This window comes from Cottoperca gobio, chromosome 22, assembly GCF_900634415.1.
Source record: "Cottoperca gobio chromosome 22, fCotGob3.1, whole genome shotgun sequence".
In the NCBI taxonomy this organism is placed as follows: Eukaryota; Metazoa; Chordata; class Actinopteri; order Perciformes; family Bovichtidae; genus Cottoperca; species Cottoperca gobio.
The window spans coordinates 9,924,877-9,944,492 of NC_041376.1; the positions used below are offsets into that span (position 1 = coordinate 9,924,877).

General features: G+C 39.7%; 3 protein-coding genes across 5 annotated transcripts; 1 reads left to right on the plus strand and 2 right to left on the minus strand.

Annotated features, from left to right (window-relative positions):
- Window positions 1-665: 665 nt before the first annotated feature.
- Window positions 666-4,468, plus strand: yy1a (YY1 transcription factor a). Its single transcript, XM_029460412.1, has 5 exons — window positions 666-1,290; window positions 2,290-2,440; window positions 2,961-3,021; window positions 3,246-3,404; window positions 3,629-4,468. The coding sequence occupies exons 1-5, from the start codon at window positions 789-791 to the stop codon at window positions 3,809-3,811; spliced, it is 1,056 nt and encodes a 351-aa protein (XP_029316272.1). The 5' UTR covers window positions 666-788; the 3' UTR covers window positions 3,812-4,468.
- Window positions 4,469-4,753: 285 nt separating this feature from the next.
- Window positions 4,754-11,603, minus strand: tpp1 (tripeptidyl peptidase I). The gene is made up of 13 exons (XM_029460411.1): window positions 11,468-11,603; window positions 10,944-11,018; window positions 10,380-10,519; window positions 9,976-10,126; window positions 9,517-9,638; window positions 9,248-9,432; window positions 8,927-9,125; window positions 8,371-8,559; window positions 7,853-7,922; window positions 7,445-7,566; window positions 7,200-7,360; window positions 6,823-6,948; window positions 4,754-6,327 (listed from the first exon to the last, which is right to left on the minus strand). Exons 1-13 carry the CDS (start codon window positions 11,476-11,478, stop codon window positions 6,187-6,189), a joined length of 1,692 nt encoding a protein of 563 aa, XP_029316271.1. The 5' UTR covers window positions 11,479-11,603; the 3' UTR covers window positions 4,754-6,186.
- A 1,035-nt stretch (window positions 11,604-12,638) lies between these two features.
- mis18bp1 (MIS18 binding protein 1) lies at window positions 12,639-19,172 on the minus strand. Of its 3 annotated transcripts, none has more exons than XM_029461446.1 (16): window positions 18,168-19,172; window positions 17,938-18,075; window positions 17,535-17,836; window positions 17,278-17,351; window positions 16,960-17,081; window positions 16,709-16,799; window positions 16,483-16,592; window positions 16,117-16,277; window positions 15,928-15,994; window positions 15,147-15,843; window positions 14,861-15,039; window positions 14,515-14,648; window positions 14,274-14,413; window positions 14,101-14,188; window positions 13,551-13,599; window positions 12,639-13,208 (listed from the first exon to the last, which is right to left on the minus strand). In XM_029461446.1, exons 1-16 carry the CDS (start codon window positions 19,024-19,026, stop codon window positions 13,102-13,104), a joined length of 3,318 nt encoding a protein of 1,105 aa, XP_029317306.1. In that variant the 5' UTR covers window positions 19,027-19,172; the 3' UTR covers window positions 12,639-13,101. The 3 variants fall into 3 exon arrangements, with proteins under 3 accessions (XP_029317306.1, XP_029317307.1, XP_029317305.1); XM_029461447.1 differs by having other exon boundaries at window positions 14,274-14,395; window positions 14,515-14,654; XM_029461445.1 differs by having other exon boundaries at window positions 14,515-14,654.
- Between the last annotated feature and the right edge of the window lie 444 nt (window positions 19,173-19,616).

The window sequence follows — 19,616 nt, forward strand, 5'->3', positions numbered from 1 at the left end:
TCTGAAATGGGAGAATTTATAATAATAATAATAATAATAATAATAATAATAATAATAATAATAATAATAATAATAATAATAATAATAATAATTTATTTGTATAGCAGTTAGTTTATTTTCTGTGCTTCACAAGCATATAAAAGACAACAATAAAATACACATTATTGTTTGAAGGACCAGTTAAATATAAGGAATAAACTTAAAAACAATGAATGATTACACAGTACATTATTCTCAACGTCAATAATAAAGTACAATGTAAATCAAATAATATATTTATTTGAAATTGAAATTTTTTGGGTTTTTGACTGTTACTCAAACAAAACCAGCAACTGTATAAACCAAGCAATAAACAAACAAATAATGATATGCAACCTTAATTTGCAATTACATATTTAGTGGAACAAATAAAGAAGCTGAAATGTTAAATGTCCTCATTTATCAATAGCTTGAATTGTGAGACATATTATTTTGAAGCAGTATTATATTGTATTATTATATATTCCTTTTATGATTAATATGACCATAAGAACATTTAAATGTTTTCTATAAACAATTGTGTCAATATCGTAGCTAAAGAAATAAGACGCTAAAAATGTTTGAGTTCCACATTTGAACGGGACTTCTCTGATTCAAATCACGCGAGACTTCGAAAGTGGAGCGTTGTGGCGACGAGAGTACACTAGTGTAGTTGTTGTCGGAGAGGGAGGAGGAAGATTGAGTGTAGACAGGAGGGAAAGAGAGAGTGTAAAAAAAATAGCATATAAGAAGGAGGAAATACAACAATTATGATGGCGTCGGGGGACACCCTGTACATAGAAGCGGACGGGTCAGAAATGCCTGCAGAAATAGTGGAACTGCATGAAATCGAAGTAGAGACAATTGAGACAACAGTTGTTGGAGACGACGGTGAACACCAGCCTATGATCGCCTTACAGCCTCTTGACTCGGATGATCCACACTCAATTCACTCGCACCAAGAGGTGATTTTGGTGCAAACAAGAGAAGAGGTGGTGGGCGATGATGACTCTGAACTGCACACAGATGACGGTTATGAGGACCAAATCCTCATCCCAGTGCCCGCCGTGGAGGAGGACTATATCGAACAGACTCTCGTTACTGTCGCCGGGAGAAGCTCGTCGACAGGCCGGATGAAGAGGGCTGGAGGTGGAAAGAAAGCCGGAAAAAAGAGCTATTTAAGCGGGGGAGAAATGGGCAGAAAATGGGAACAGAAGCAGGTCCAGATAAAGACTTTGGAGGGAGAGTTTTCAGTGACTATGTGGGCATCGGGTAAGTTCAGAGTCCTGAGTGAATTATTTCAAGCTGGCCCCTCGCTTTGTTCTCAGCCAATGTGCCGTGTGACTGGGCCCGGTTGGGGCCTTGTCCTCCGCTAAAGTAGGAACTATTACTCAACTCTGAGCCACTTAAAATCCATTTGAAATGTTTTTGTTTTTATGGGAAGCCATGTTTTATGTGTCGATGGGCGCCGCCATATTTCCCCGGACTAGAAAGTATGGCGGCCCGAAAAAATGGCGTTTATTTGGCCGACGAAGATGGCGGCGAGAGTGGGAGCGAGTGCAGCTGGCTCCGCTAGGCCGCTGTGGCGCAGTTCAGTTCAACTGTAGCGGTGGTGCCTTCAGGAACCCCTCATACCTTACACTTCCGAGGCTTTAATCGCACCATATATGTTCATATGGTTCAAGCGAACAAGATCATGTGTCCAAAAGTAGTTCCTCTTGTTCGCTTGTGCTGTGCATCAGCCATGAGAAGGACAATTTACTATTTTTATTATTATCCTAGTGGCTACATAAAACATTGTTTGTTTTTGAACAGGGACGAATTCATTTTAAACGGTCAACTTATCACATCGGATATTTGTAACTTATATTTGAAATGTGTACATGTTAAATATGGCAGTGGGAATGTTCCTGTAGCATTTCAGCCTCATAAGCAATGCTAATTTATTAAAAGGGAGATGGTTAAAAGTTATGACATATTTGCAAAGTTTTGTGCAAGACAAAATAATAACATTGAATCAGTAAAGGATTGTTTTGAATGATCTATTTTCCACACTGTTTTTTTTAAAAGAACATTTGGTGGCTATGTCTACAATATGTTTGTAAATGCAGACCGTCGAGCCAAAATCTGTATTTCCTGTCATGTTTCTGTTAGTTGTAAATAAGTAACAGAAAATGCTTTGAAGGGTGGGGTGACAAAGGTCATCTCTAAATTCTTCCCAAATGTTCTGGCACTGTTTTAAATATAAACACCCATGTTCCCCTCATTCAGATGACAAGAAGGACATAGACCATGAGGAGCAAATTGCGGGTGAAAATTCTCCACCAGATTATTCTGAATACATGACAGGAAAGAAGCTTCCTCCTGGAGGCATCCCGGGCATTGACCTATCAGACCCCAAACAGCTGGCAGAGTTTGCACGGTAAGTGCTTGATGTTTATGTTCACTCAGGCTGGATGATGGTCAAATTCAGTGGGCCATATTAATATAAATGTACTCATACTATAGTTTTCAAAAGAGAAATTAGTTTCCTTCACTAAGTCAGTTAAAGGAACATTAGTGTGGGTGCAGCACATGTTGCTCAGCTGTTTATAGTGTGATGTCTAGTTTGACTGCATAGCCTGGCCCATTACACATACAAGTTTTATCAGGAGTTATTTTCATTTAGGTTATAAAAAAAGCTGGATAATTTATTGAATGTATACATGAAGCTTTTGTGTACTCTATATCTGTATGTTACCATGTTTGTATATATGTTGCTATCTGTGTGTTCAGTTGCTACTGTGTGTGTGTGTATACAGTATATGTGTGTGTGTACTCGCTGTGAAAACAAATATCCCTCTGGGACAATACATCTAAACCTAATCAAAACAAAGCTTAGTGTCTGTTTCAGGAGTGTGGATAGTTGTATGATGATGCGATGACTTTTATTTCTATTGTAGAATGAAGCCAAGAAAAGTAAAAGAAGACGATGCACCCAGGACGATAGCCTGTCCACACAAAGTGAGTGCAGTGCTCAGTTTATTACGACTTTATTCAGTACTGTGCAAAAGATGAAGGTTAACATGAATAAACAAACATTTACTCAGTTCTACTGTCTTTATTATTGACATTACATTTCTGAGAACATGCATGGTATGAAGAGCTGAGGTGATTACGTTGCTAAAGCTACACTGACGTGAAGGAGTCCCGAGTAATTTGCTTCATCTGATTTCTCTCCCGCTCAGGGATGTACCAAGATGTTTAGGGACAACTCAGCGATGAGAAAGCACTTGCATACCCACGGGCCTCGTGTGCACGTCTGTGCAGAATGTGGCAAAGCCTTTGTTGAAAGTTCAAAACTGAAGAGACATCAACTCGTACACACAGGAGAGAAACCTTTCCAGGTGAGTTCCTTTTCACTTTATTTCTTCTTCTGGAGAAAGCTAAATAGTTTTAAATTAGGAGTGGTAGGAGTAGAAAGATTGCAATATGTAAACTTTGCCCAACTGGCTTCGTGGAAGAGCAATTATATACAAATGTTGCTGTTGTCATCACAAATGCCTGCAGTTGAAATGATAAGTTTATCTGAGTCATGCATCGTTATTAACTCAATCTCTCTCGTCTCCAGTGCACATTTGAGGGCTGTGGCAAGCGGTTCTCTCTGGACTTTAACTTACGCACACACGTGCGTATTCACACTGGAGATCGCCCGTACGTGTGTCCCTTCGATGGCTGCAACAAAAAGTTTGCCCAATCAACCAACCTGAAGTCTCACATCCTCACACACGCCAAAGCCAAAAACAACCAGTGAAACGACAACGACGTGAGCTTACACTGGACAACCTGGCTCATATCTCCGCTCCTTGACAGACAAACTAATGACCCGTGGCCTGCTTTGTTGTGAGATAAGAAGTCCCCTTTGTATCATCTCTAGATGAAAGGTTTTTGAGAAATGACCCTCTCAAACTTTTTGATAAACTTTATGGAGGTTTGAACAAGGAACTCGTGAGAACCCCGACCCCCTCAGGCCTCCTACAATACTTTGATGCTACCTGGATGGAACAATTTACGCTTTCTTCTTGTGAAGATGTTAATTCATGGATCTGCACCTGAAAATGTATTTATACCTTAACACAGCCAGTTAAAAGTTTTTGCAATACATGTCAAATTTGCATCGATCCTCAGCAATGACACCTTTTCGATTTTGTACTTTCCCCAAGTGTGCATATTGTACACGGTTTGACATAAGCTCTGTGGTAATGTATGTAGTAAGATTGTCCCCATAGCTCTTCTTGGGTTTGTTTGTTTTCTCTCCCTTTCCCCTTCATGTGCGTGTGTTTCGAGGGGGGATTGAGTGGTCTTTGCATATTTTAATTTTGTACAACGCAATATCAGAATCATGTAGATAGCCATGTGATTTTCAATAGTCATCACCAATTAAAATGTTTTTTCCCCCTTGCACTACCAACAAACTGTCATTTGTCCTCTTGCAATTAAAACTCAACCTGCAATATTATTAGGCTGTTTAAGTAACGATATCATTTATAGACTCATGTTGGAGCTACGTGACTAATGAAGCGACTCTGGGTCACGACAGCACCTGTGGCTTTATACAATGTTATTTATTGATGTTAACCTCACGGTTGAAAATGTTCAATATAAAAGCTAAATAACGAGCCTCACATTTACATATGGACAGAATGTGTCATCAGTATTTCAGGTTTAACAGCGAAAGAACAGGATGTGAAACAAATTTTGGTGCTTTCATTTTATTTTTCAGAGCATTGCATATACATTGACAATTTATCACATCTTAAAACTTAAATTGAGCAGTTTAAAAGGTAACGTCTTACGGCTATTTAATAGTATAACAATTGTCCAAATACTCTGTCCAACGTTTTTGTCTGACATGAGACAAAGGGAGAAGAGTCAAAACTTTAGGGAAACATTTGAAATGAAAGGTTGAAGCCTTGTCTGCTTACTTTGTATCAACTCATAACATTTGAGACTGCAGCTGGCAATCAGGTCTACAGTAGTAACACCATTAAGGGCTGCAACTTCATTCATTTTTATAATTAGAAACATTGCTCTCTTTTTTAAAGGGAACGACATGATTCAACGATTCTCAGATATGTCGGCAATTAATTTCCATTACCTTTTCATGTGGTACATTTCTAAAAACTGGCATCCTTCACACTCCTGCACAATCAACTGACACTTCAAAGTAAAAATCCATCTTTAAGAAACTCACAAAGCAGCACAGGCAGTCTTTCTCAAATGAAATACATCATCTGAGTTTTTACATAGTTTAAAAAGACAATGCTGGTGGGTAGAACTGCCGAATCACTTTTAACCCAAATATTAGTGCATCTGGTTCATTTGTAGCCGCAGAGCAAACGGCAACAAAGTGAAATCAAGTTTTAAAAAGGTCCTGTTAATCTTAAACCACATGTATGTTCCTGTTTATTTTAAAACACATGATTTCTTAAATTGCATGCAAATATCGTCTGTTATTAAATGACGACTTGTACCTAGCTCTTCCCTGCAGAGTAGTATAGTATGGCAAAATAGACCACCAATATGTTGGCTCTCTTAGTCTCACTACAAACCAAACCTGTATCTGATGTTGTACTCAATGCCTGGTTTGGTGAAATTATTGCATCCGGTATATAGATCCTTGATTGACATCTAACACTGTAATAAAATAAAAACCTGTTCAAATAGGCCCATGTGTACACCCAAGAGGTGGACTAGTGAGAGTATATTTATGTTCTTCATGCATAGGAACCAGTTTACCTACACTTCCCATCGCTGCCTATCTAGCGTCATGACTTTAAGGCTTAAGATACTACACTAACACTAGTCTGCCTGTAAGAGTGTTTGAGAGATTCATAGAGAAAACTGGGTCAGTGGAAATGCAGTGAACAGCAGAAACAAGCAACTGCAGTGTAGCATTACAAATCTCAAACCACCACTATATCCCTGACCTAAGCACATTTGAGGAAACAGTTTCAAGCCTTTTGGAGAAAAAAAAAAAAAAAAGATATACTAAAAAAAAGGAGCCTTAAATCTTAAATGGACAGGTGAGGATAACGGATAAAAGTATTCCTTAAGACTGGAATAACGCAAAGTTTCAACCTCAAATTAACAGTACCTGCTCTCAGAGCAGACGTCACCCTGATGGTTTCACTCCACTAGCAGTGCAGCCAGCAGTTCAGGGTAGTTTGGCGTCCCCCAGCCTGTAACCGGATCCCACGATGGTGCAGCACAGAAACCTTTCCCCTGAACCTGTTCGTCCAGGCAGCTCAGGTGACAACCTTCAGTCACCTTCAGATGCAAAGCATTCAGGAAACACGTCGAGTAAAACATGGGTGAGGATTTCCAACTTCAACTTTTAGGAAGCCTTTTTATTTTTTTGATTCCATCATAGGAGGTTTCTATTCAATCAATCAATGTTGTCATTGAGGTCATATTTCTTAGTGGGGTTGTTGTTATTTATTGCCCCCCTCGTTTATGTAAATAGGGAGAACAAGATGTTAAAAGGCACCTCTTAATATAATGTTGTCCAACACCACCTTTAACTATGACCTCAATAATAAACCTATAATTTAATTTACTCATTTCAGACAATGTCAATAAAAAGTGAACATTGTACATTTGGTAATTTAATGGCAGAGCAGTGGTATTTAAATTGCAATAGATTACAGATACAGGTGTATCAAATAAAGTGGCCAGAAAGTTTACGCTAAATAAAACAAGTTTTAAATCAATCATTAAAGGGAAAACTGAAAAGTATTGTTCTACAGTATTAACTGGACTTACATCAAACATAGCTTGTCCTTTGAGCTTGTAGAGCCGTGGGTTGAGGAAGCCCAGGGGAGGCAGGCCAGCTAGCAGCCGCTGGTCATTGATGAGAGACAGCATGCCTCCGACCACAGGGGTCGACGCCTGGAAGGGAGGTCAATCGATTAAAGTGAGCAATTAATACTAAAAGGATTACTCCTGTATATTCTTTTGGTTTTCAAACAGTGAAATTCTGAATAACTTGCTTTGATCTGTATTATTTATGTTTTTCATTTAGCTTCTATAGTTTTTGTACAACTGTTTTTTATAAAGAACATCATTGTATGGCTTTTTATATTTTGTCACACTATCAATGCTCTATTTTATAAAAAACAAACAAGTTTGACATGTTTTACCGAAGTCCCAGACACCCAGGGGACAGGTACTCTGTTGATGACCACCCAGTAGTTATCCGACAGGGCAGCTATGTCCGGATACGCTCTGCCGCTGGTATTGAAATATGCCCGAGGAGGGAGCGTTGCTGCTACAGTCTTCAGATACCCATCCACTGCACTAGGCCTACAGGAACACACATACACAGCATATATGACACTTTCTGCAACGACTGAACATTAACAGAGCTGACGATCTGATATTATTACCTGGTAGTCAGGCATCTTGAAGACATTGCTGAAGCCTCCTCCACTGATGTAATCTGTAACTTCATACGTGACTTTAAATGGGTTCTTGAATGAGGTTCCTCCTACTGTAGTCACATATGGGCTGGGAACAAGAAGCAGGACAAGGTCAGTGCTTTTCCCAAACCTTTTGATGCAATGGCTTTTGGATGGACTTCTGTCTGTGGCGCTGAATCAACCTTTTGCAAAGCGTACTGCAGACTAAATTCTTTCAGTCAAGTTCGGTGTTTCAATTTCAAAATAGAACATCCTTACGCCTCTGTAGAATCCCATCACACCAATATAATGCACAAGATAAATGCCTTCAGGAGTCCTATGCTCGTATCAATATCTAGTATCATGCAGAGACTACTTCAGTAGAAATTTTTTACCTTGACGCAGGAAAACTCGGCCTGAAGGAGTTTTCTTTACCCAAATGTCTGCAGCCTGCACCACTGTCACCTGCGCATGAAACAAGATCACTGTGATGGAGATTGATGTAAGAGATGCTCATTAAAGATCAGAGACTAAAGATGATGTAGCAGGTAATCATGAAGCATATCTTACTGACAACCTTTCAAGTTTATTTTAAATTGTGGAAGTCGCTACAGCTCGAAAAGTAACGCATAAACACGCCGTGCATGTATTTTAAGAAAAGGAGGTGCATTCCTGTTTCAAGTGAGATAGCAAAGCCACAGCAATTTGACACGCTGCCAAAGAGATCAAAGCCGTCAATCACATCTTCTAAAGATAACGAGCTGAAACTGTCCTCAAACAAATGCTTTGTTAGGCGCTGTAACAGTCATAGTTTGCTGACATGGCATAGATTAAATGTTTGTGAATGTTGTTGAATGTCTCCGTTTGCAACAAGTACATGTGGATGGGTTCTGCATACTTCCTCCTTACTGACCAGAAGCAAAGAGCAGCGAGATTCCCCTGACGCCAGCCTTCATGAACTCTGCGTTGATGCGCATCATGTACGCAGTCGACAGGCTGTCTTCATCGTCTCCATAGCTGATAGTGTGAACCCAGGGCAGGTCGGACATGTTGCTGAGCAAAACCATCCACTGGAGGAACGGCTCCTGTGACTCATGACGACCTGAAGGTCAATGAGGGAATTGTAATGTGTTTTTTGACAGGGCTTAGATGTGGGTAGACAGACTACGTCTAAATCACAGCAATGCATTTTTACTGACTGTATCATTACTTGAGCTTTATGCTGTTTTTCACCTCCTGACTTTACTTTGATATTTATTTTTATTCAGGCTTCTTACACCTTGAAAAGTGTTTAAGGATTTCCAGCACCTGTACAAATCCTGTTTACTGTAACTGTAAACACTTGGCATGTGATTATGTCTCTAGATTTACCTCATCATTATTTTAACTGTCGATATAACCTTTCTATTTCAAAGTTCTCTTTTCATCTCTCCACACAAACTATTGAAGCTTCACTCTCTCATACAGACCTGGATTGGTGAAGACCCACGTGGAGATGTTTGCCCCCGTGCTCATGATGTACTCTACGTCCAGACTGGCCTCCAGACCAGCCTTCCCTGCTCCTTGAGTGCCTACAACCCGCTCCACCTGAGAGAGGTGCTTGAAGCTCCTGCCATACATGCCCATGAACTCTGCCAGGTCTGCAGGGTTGTAGTACTGCTCCAAGAACTAAAAGAGAAAACAGCTAGCTAAAGTGAGAAAGTACACCAAGTTGTGGTGAGATTATAGAGTTAATGTGTAACAGTAACACACAGCGTTTCATTATTAAACTTATTCTGAGATGGTCACACCTGGGCGACAGCCTGGCTGTTGTTCTGAGCTGTTCCCACATCAGTTGCTGTGAGGTTATAGCGGGCCCTCAAGATGGCGGGGGTCACTCCCAGGTGCACCCCTGTCTCAGACTGCTTTTTCTCTCCGTTATAGGAGGCTTTGCTGATGTCTTGTCCTTTAGGAGGGAGGCGGTGAAGCCCTCCAACTGTGAAAACACACACACACACAAAACCTAAATATACAGGCATCACAGATGACAGATTTTAAAACTATATAAAATGGTTCTCACCGAAGTCCAGGTGCTCGTGAACATCATCATGAACAGAGTACGGAGCTGAAGACCTCACCAGAGAGTGGCCGTCCCTGATGTAACGGTTGAACTTGCTGCCTGGAAGCAGCATCTCTGCAACCCTGAATACACAAAACAAAAACAACCAAAGTCTAAATGTCTTCAAATCATGGACGTACAAACGCATGCAATTTCAGGTTTTTAAGAAACTCATTAGCCGGTATGCAAAACTGAGACAACTCTATGTTGTTTAACGTTCAAAAGCCTGCAGCTCAGAGTGAGTTTGATTTTAACCATCAACCACAGAAAGAGGAACAGTGTCACGAGATAAGAGAATGACTTTTGCATGTTTACTCACATCGGGAACTAGAGCAGAAAAGGAACTCTTTTTTTGTCTTAACTGTGTCAAGAGCCAGTAGAAATTACTGTTGAGTAAGCAGAGCAAAAAGATATGCTTACGCTGCAGTCATGTTGCACTGTAAAAAGTCCTGAGTGTGTACAGTCATGCAGTTTGTAATCCCATGACTCTGCAGCCAGTGATGCACCACCTTCTGGGTCAGTTTAGACGGACGCACGAGGAAGGACACTTCATCCAGGGTGAGGTGTTTACCTGCGGAGGACAAAGCAGGCCTCTGTCACTCTATTTGTAGCATAAAAAGGTTTTTGTCTCGTCAGTTAAAGCGGTTGATAACTACCAAGCCAGAGCATTTAAGTTCTTATGCCTGTGATATGCTGCACAGTAGGAACTAAAGTAGACACACAAACCCCACTGAGCATCTTAGCTTAACAAGTGTATGCTGATGAATGTTTTTTATCCTAAATGTGAAGGGTTAATTGAAGACTACAGCCAATTACATCCCTACCATACAGTGATGAGACAGGGTCCGACACCAGCATGAGTAGTGCCTCCAGCAGGTCAGTGTTTTCCTGCTTCAGGGCAAAGGTCAGCTGCAGCTCCTCTGTGGGGTCCACCCGACCCGCATGAGTCCAGTCGTCTGGTATCCTGAGGAAAGAGGAAATCCATTTCATGAGGCTTTACTAAAAGAGGCTTCACTTCACCCTGTGAAACTGAATTTATAACTGCTGACCAACCTGTTGAATTTCAAGTGTATTTTGTTGGAAACAAAAGTCACCAAAGTATTAGTTCCTTCACAAACTCACATACTAGGCACGGTGATTATGGTTTCAAATCACTGGACAGGTTTACAGACAAATAACCCACGATCATTATCAAAAAATATTTTACGGATTTCCCCTTTTATTTAAGTATTCGCTGCACTTTTGACTGTCAAATCTGGTCGGAATCTATGAAGTCAAAGGCTTGACTTTCAAATTTTACAAAAAGGGTTTAAACACTGTGAAATACAAACATGATTTAATAAGTGACTGAGGGATAAGGAAATGCCTCTAAAAGGGGATTTGCTCACAAGACATTTTGGTCATATTCCAGATATCCACTCCAGACCAACGAACTGAATAACAAGGGGATGGAGCAGGTCAGCCTGGTGAGAGGAGAAGCAGAACATTGTAGAATAAAATGTACACATGCAGAGATTCATATACACAAATATAGCCGGGACATATTAAAAACACGTCCTTCAGAGTGTCATCTCAGGGTTACAACTAAACAAAGTCTCAATGTGACCTAGCTTAGTTTGTTGGTCAAATGACATGCATTTCTTAACACGCAGATACACACATGTAAAACGGTTAGCTAAGTCTTCATTTATGACAGAAAGAACCATTGATATTTATATAGCGTCAACGTTATGTGAACACTTTGACCGGCTATGTTAGCTGGCAGCTATCTAGGTCAGCTCCACCGGTAATAACTACAAACACAAGGTGCGCCACTTCACAAGTCACGTTGAAAACAGAGTTAGAGTTGTTTTTTCTTTCCCAGTTATGTCTATGAAAAACACAAAACTATGAAGTTAGTTAAAGCACTCACAGTGTGTTCATCTTGTCCTCTTCTGGTTCAGTTGTCTAAACTCAGCTGTTGTAACTGCTGGGCAAGACGTTATTGACGCAGCAGTCACGTGACACGCGTTCACGTGATTTTGTTATTCACTTCTTTTTGTCTGGTGCACTTCGTTCATTTGGACACGTTCAACCAACTTTCATTTTTATATTTAAAATTTGAATGCAGTTTGACGTCAGTAGCAGCCATCCCCTCTTTATTGGGCAGATAACTATGATTTTTTAAATTACATATTATAGTATCAATGTGTTTATGGCAGACAATAATCTGAATTCTTCATATATATATTTTTTAAAGGCATACTTAACTAAAATGTGACATTTTATATTATGACTTTTTTTATACCATACTATGACATTTTTATGTTTTTGTGGATATACTTTATGATTTTTTTATGACTTCGTTATGGCACACACTATGGTATACTATACTATGACTTTTCTTATGACATTTCTTTCTGGCATACTATAATATGACTTTATTATGTATGTATATATGTATATATATATATATATATATATATATACGTATATATATATGTATATATATACATATATAATATATATAGGATATATATATATATATATATATACATATATATATATATATATATATATATATATATATACATATATATATATATATATATATATATACATATATATATATATATATATATATATACATATATATATATATATATATATACATATATATATACATATATATATATACATATATATATACACAATATATATATATATATACATATATATCTATGTTATATATATATATATATGTATATATATATATATATGTATATATCTATATATATGTATATATATATATATATATGTATATTATATATATATGTATATATATATATATGTATATATGTATATGTATATATATATATATATATAAAACTTATTCCAGCACACTATACTTTGACAATGTTCATTACATTTTTCTGGCATACTTTACTATGACTTTTTATTTTCACATACTTTTATGACATATTATACTATGACTTTTTGTCTAAATGTCTGCAGCACCATAACATTTTTATTATTATTAGAAGGCACCACTTCCATATATCATTGCTCTCGATAAATATATAAAGAAAGAAGGAAAATATTACTACGAACTTAAGAATGTTTATTAAAAGAATACTTACAACTGACTCTGGGGATTAGGACTTTAAACAATAACTATATTTACAGGTACAGACTGGAACACAGCAGTCTGATTTTGACAGTATGTTGCATTTTAAAATTGTAAAACAATTCTCAACTATTATTCTTAGCTGTACAACAGGCCACATTGTGTCAACACAAAAAAATTGTTTCATTTTGCTTTGCAGGTTATGCTTCAAATCCATTTCTTTGTCCAGTGTTTGTTTCACACTAAAAAGATCAAAACCCAAGGTGACGAAAAAAAACAACATTCAACTATTACATGTGAAAGATGGGACGAAGATTGCAACTGTTTTATTGTTCAAATGTGATTGGTTAAACAAGGAAAAAAGTCACATCTCTACTGGAGTCATTGGATTTGAATTCAGCCGATCTATTTTAGATTTGGTTCTTAAACGACATGATGTTTCAGCTCTGGTCGTTGTCCGAGAAGTAAAAATCCTCTTCCTCGTCGCTTTCAGACAGCAAGCCATCGTTTCCTGGCAACATCTCCCAAACGACAAAGGTGTCATTTTCTAGTGAAAAAGGAAAGAAACAGATTGCGTTACAAAGAAGTATAGAAATAACTTCAGCTTTCAATTACAGGTTTGGAAATGTGTTCAATTAATTCCTGAAAATCCTACCGAGAGAATCCCCTCTTAACACAGCGTTTACAGAACGTAATGAAACTACAGCGTTAATAATGAACATCAAGTTAAACAGCTATACCTGTGTTAATAAAATACAATACATACAAATACAATATTAGCAGTAGAGGTATTGTTTCTTTTTATTATAAAAAGGACTTTTAGTTTTTTTATTATACAAAAGAAGTTTCTATTATTTTGTCCCTCCACTTCACATCTCAGGAATCCTACCTGTGTTATCACATCTTCTCATAGTTCGTTTCACGGTTGGTGTGAAGATCTGAAAGAAAAAAAGAATGCAATTGTTATTTTTATAATAAAAGATTATAATCCACGTGAATTTCATAAATTAATCCTCATAACCGAAAGAACGAGATCACGAGTGCAAGCGGCCGAAATGGGTTTTCTCAGACAGGTGGCGTCTCCCTTAGAGATAGGGTGAGAAGCTCAGCCATCCGTGAGAGACTCGGAGTAGAGCCGCTGCTCCTTTGCGTTGAGAGGAGCCAGTTGAGGTGGTTCGGGCATCTAGTAAGGATGCCACCTGGGCGCCTCCCTAGGGAGGTGTTCCAGGCACGTCCAGCTGGGAGGAGACCCCGGGGAAGACCCAGGACTCGGTGGAGAGATTATATCTCCTCACTGGCCTGGGAACGCCTCGGGATCCCCCAGTCGGAGATGGCGGATGTGGCCCGGAGAAATTAAGTTTGGGTTCCTTACTGGAGCGGCTGCCCCCGCGACCCGACCCCGGATAAGCGGTAGACGATGGATGGATGGAAATTAGTACCTTTGAAGAAGGAGACTGTTTGCAGACGTCAAACTGATTTTTTTTCATCCTCTTCTGGAGTCGATAGACGTACTTGTCATTATTGGTCCTTTGAAATCAAGGAAGAGGGTAGGTTAGCTATTGTGCTGAGATCACTTCTTGCAAACTAGAACGCAGACGTCAACATCATTCACCTGTTTGGCGAACCCATCATGCCAGGACTGATATGCAGACACTGGGGAGTCTTCACTTCTGGGAAACCTGTCGACATGGGGCTCAGTTGCTCCATCTCTGACAACGTGAAGTCTTGGTCACTCTGACACAGGGAGGGAACCTATCCATCAAGACAGTCATGAGGCGAACAGCGGTCACTCAGTTTTGTATAGTGTCATGATCTCTTAATTTAGCAAAATACAAAAACAGAAACAAACAAACCTCAAAGCGTTTCTTCTGCATGTACGCTGAGCTGAAAACATCCTCTACATCTTCTCTGGGCATGGCCTCCAGGAACTGACGCACCTGCTGCTTCCTCTTAAAGGTTCCCACTCCGGCAGATATGATCGGATGATCTGTAACTAGGCATAAATTATAGTTTGTCAAATCTCTGCAGTTAACCATATCCTCTCTCTTGCAAAAGGAAAAATAGGTAGGTAGGTAGGAAGGTATTCCAGTACATGATTTCCCCCTCCTTAAAATTCAAGTGAAGTCACCTAAAGTTAAATCTGGGGGGGTGGAGTTTGACAGCAGTGAACTTCCATCCAAAAGTAAAACATTTCTTTACCTGGATGTTCTGGTGCTTTCACTTTTTCCTTCCTGGGTTTCTTGGCCGTCTTAGCAGGAGTCTGGGAGGTTCCCCGGGATGTGTGCTGGAAGTGGCACTCTTCTGCAGAACGTGTTCCAACCATCCTCGCCACCTTCGCCCAGTACCCTGCCATGTGCTTAGGATAGTAGGACACAGCACTGGAAAACACAAAAATGTGCATATTCACCAGTTGGCCGGGAAGTTATGATACAGAAATAAGTGATTAATGTGCTAATTTCTCATTCTGTAGGAGAACAAAACATACTCTTGTAGCTTCATGAGCTCAGCATCTGTCCACTCGTCTGCTGGAATCGATGCGTTGCCTTTGTGTGCCGTGGGTTTTTTCTTGCTGTATTCTGTCAACTTAGGCAAAGGCAATGTGGGTGATGGTGACTTGGTGCATCTGTGCTGTTTATGTTTTTTTAGTGTTACTCTGGTTCTATTCCCCAGTTCCTCCTCAGAGGACATCAATGGATCATCTGATGGAAACATGTTTGGATATAACTTCTTGATAACCATCCTGCTGCTCTTCCTTTGCTCCTCTTTCCCCGTCTTCTTACTTCCAATCAACTCATCCTGTGATGATGATGATATTCTATTACCAGATTCTGGGGAGGCTCTGACAGCCCGTTTCTTACCCAAGAGTCTCACTGAAGACCTTATGGTGTCATGAGTCTCTTTTTTTGACCTCCATGATGAAGACTTTTCAGGTTCACTTTGTTTTTGAGGGACAGTGTCCACAAATGATGTTCTCTCGGCAACTTTTCGCTTTCGGTTGGACATTGTTGGTCTGACAGAACACTCCTCGGGGCTGCTAAGTGTCTCCACAGCAGGTTCAGGTGAATAAGAGGGCTTCTCTTTGGGCTTAACCTTGGATCTGTTACGTCTGCTGAGTGAAGCCTTGACCTTCCTCAGTGGTACTGATGCCTCTTCGTTGTTGGCTGATTCACATTGCTTACGGCCTGGAAACGCAGAAGTCAGTTTTTCAGCATGCAACTCAGAATTTATCTCACAAAACTAAAACTGCAGCTCCAAGCTAACTTTACCTTCACTGCAGGGCAGGAACACACGGGCAGGCTTCTGTGACGTCCTCGTAGACATCGTTGTAGTGACCTCATGTGAGATAAAATAATCAAACATGGGTCACATTGATCAGAAATATCATGCATTTGTACATAGTCAAACAAATACTTTGGATTATTATGCAACTCCTGAGCTCAACTGTAGGTGCTTACAGGGATGCAGATGGAGGTATCATAACATTCATGGATGGTAACATTCATGTCTGCGTCCAGAATGACTCTCCCTCCTTTCCAATACTCCAGAGGTGGCTTGAGCATGCGACCACTTCGGGACACTTTTGGATGAGTCAAGAGGGCAGGAGAACAGGCGTCAGCTGGGGAACAGGAGAGAACAAGCGCACAAGGTTACAAAAGTCCTTTAGTCCATGTGTAAATATATAAATGGACCTGTGTGCTGCTTTACTCCCTTTGAAACAGATTTACCAAACAAAAAGCTCAAAATTATTCAAGCCATTGAATGTTCTTGTACCGAGCATTTATTTGCCAGGCTGTTAGCCATAGCATTTATCTTGTACTTACGCATCTTCAAGAACTTTTGCCTGTGCCGCTTCACAGAACGGATAGAGGATAACTCAGGATTTGTCTTCGCTAAGACGCTTCTCCCCTCATTGCACCTCTCTGTTCCTCTGCTGCAATGGAACAAAAATTCTGTTTTTCAAAAAACATAATCAACAGAACTAACCATTTATAAGATTTACGCATAAATTATTCAACGTCAAAACAGAACAGAAATAAATGTTCTTACCATCTTGACTCCGACAGAAACCTCTCATAAAGTGCCTCCCAGTCTGAAGGAAAACCATTAGCAAACTTCTTCAAAAGCCACTTGGGAAACTCTGCAGGCAAAAAGTGAGAAATACATGAGAAATAGTATTAGTAAGTCCACACACTTAAAATTTACTAGGTTTTCTTTTTTATGCATTTTTTTTACTTCTTTCTGCCAAAGTGAAACACATTCCAAGTGTAAAATATCGACTCACGCCGAATCTGTCTTACCAGAACAAATGTTTATGTTCATCTTGCCAACCAAGATATAAACCCTGCCCGAGACGGTCTTCACCACACAGTTAGAAACCCTGTCCACAATGATGTTACTGTTCCACGGTATGTTGTCGTCCCTGGGTGGAAAAGAGAAATGTAAAAAATCCAAGTGTTCACATTAAACATCTTATAGGATCAAAAATCCAAAGCATGAACACAGCTGTCTCATAGGACAGCAGCTAAGTAAGGAATCTAGAACTGTTTTATAAGGATCTTTGATTTAATTGTTTGTTTTTATTTCTTTTTAAACATGATGTCTCAAGAGAAACTTACCGGTGGATTCCATCAACAAACAGGCCCTTATGATTCTTCCTCAGGAACCACTTTTTGAGATAAATGACACTCTCCTGCCAAAGACGAAAACACAAAAAAACTGAATTATCAATAGAAGAAAAACTATCATTCTTTTCAATTTCCCATTTGATCAAAATGTGCCTTTCAAATCAAACCTTGAATTGATCAGTGGCTCTTTTATTTCCTCTAACATCACTCATTTAAAGGTATTCATATTAAATGAAGTTTCTACTCACACTTGGGAATTTGGTGCGCTGCGGCCAATTATTTCGCTTGAACACAGCCTCTTGTTTCTTCGGTATGGAGATCCGTGGTGTATTGAGTACAACCGGGTCTTCGTGCAAAACAGGTTGTGGGGACAAAGCGGGACTCTGGAAGCACTCAGGGGGCTCTGTGTCTGATTGGCTGTCAGCTGACGCTACTCTGGACAAGTTGAAAGAAACCATACTTTCTGAAACATCTTTGAAAGAAATGTCCTCCATCTCACCGATGTTGTGAGCTGTAGAGGGAGGCATGTCTCTGGATTGATGGAGATGACCTATGGGGAGGAAAGTAAGTGAACACATGAACTACATATATGCACAGCTGAAATGTTATTCTTTGCTGGATTTCAGCATTACCACTTAATTTCACACACACCTCCATCAAAGAGGTCCCTTGTGCTGCTGTTAACTTTATGCGCTTCCTGCTGCTCAGTTTTACATTCCATTTTCTTCATGTAAGCAAACATCTTGGCTGGAGACATTGGAGGACATTTTTCCACAGCAACAAAGCAACCTGTTCAAAACAACAAAAAGGCATCAGTCAATTTCTTCCCCCAAATGATGACGTAAGAGTTTCACTTGTTATTAGCAGCAATAAGGTCTCACGTTTCAATTTGATGGAATGCTGTGGGGTTAGGAACATGGGTTGACAAGAGAACTGGTTAATTTCTGATATGTCAGCAGAGAATCCTCTAACATTATCCAAATCCTCCATGTAAGTGCTGTTGTCCTCACTGAAAGCACTGGAGGTTTTCCTTTCTTGTTGTGGCTGACTTATGGATTCATTGCTGCCCTCCCTTGTACTGCTACTGACTTTGTTAAACTCCTGTGACTCCCATTTGCTCTTCTTCAACCTCTTCCTCCTGGGGGACACCATATAGGGTGGTGGCATCAGTTTGTGCAGAGGAGCACACCCCTCCTCAAACACACTGCTTTCATAGTCATTTTCCACTTGCTGTATCTTCACTGGAGTCCTGCTGGACACCCTGAAACCAGCAGAGTCTCTGATCTGAGGCGCTTCTGTGTGGATCTGCTGTTTGTTAATCAGAGCTGTTGACTCCAGGAAAGCTCCCTTTTTTGGTGTGCATCCATATCCTATTTCTGTCACAGGAGGCACTTGCTCCACACGCTTGCTGCTAATGTCTGAAGACGTGTACACGAAGGTTTTCTGAGGACTCGATATCGGAGAGAGAGTCAAGGCCTGCGCTTCGTTGCGATAAGAACCAGACCTCTGAATCTTCTTAAAGTCTTCGGTCAGCCAGGTGCTCTCCGATCTCTTCCTGGGCGACTTAAAAACGCCTCCATGTTTCTCTCTAACGCTACGTAGCGGCTCCTTGCCTGTATAGGTCCACTCATTCGCGCATATCTCTTCTCTCTGCACTTTGGACTTTAGTTTAGCAAACACCTTGGCAGGAGATTCAAACCGCGCCTTTGTGTGCTGTAATATATGTTGATACGACGCCATGGTTTTGGGGGAAATAATAAAAGAGCATCCGAAGCGTATGCTAGCGGCTAGCTCGCTAGCCTGCAAATTTCAAATTTCTTATCACCACCACCACCGCGTTTGGTTACTGGTTAGAACCCTGTGACGTACAGCCAAAACAAAACGTCACTTCCGCCCATTATTTAACCGTCTCTATTTACCTTCCTGAAACCAAGCCGTCCCGTAACTCCAAATGTATTATTGACATCTTGTTCACATATTTTTCATTATATGATGAACATTATTCACCTATGAACGAACATTTGAGGAAGAGGCATATACCATAAATATATTGATTATTCTAGCCAAGTTATATACATATAAGTTTAAAAGCCAAAGGTACATTTTTTACTCTTTTTTTACAAAAACTTTGAACTGTAAAGTCTTTTATGTTACATTTTATTTTATGTCTGTATTGTAGCTTTTGTGGTTTGAGTACTGCAAATTATAACTTATAATTATGACTCAATTTCACATTCATAATAGCAAATTTACAAACGTTGAGCTTCGTTTAAATATTTTAGCTAACAATTCTTACCTCAAACAACACAAAAGCAATTACCGTTTCAAAT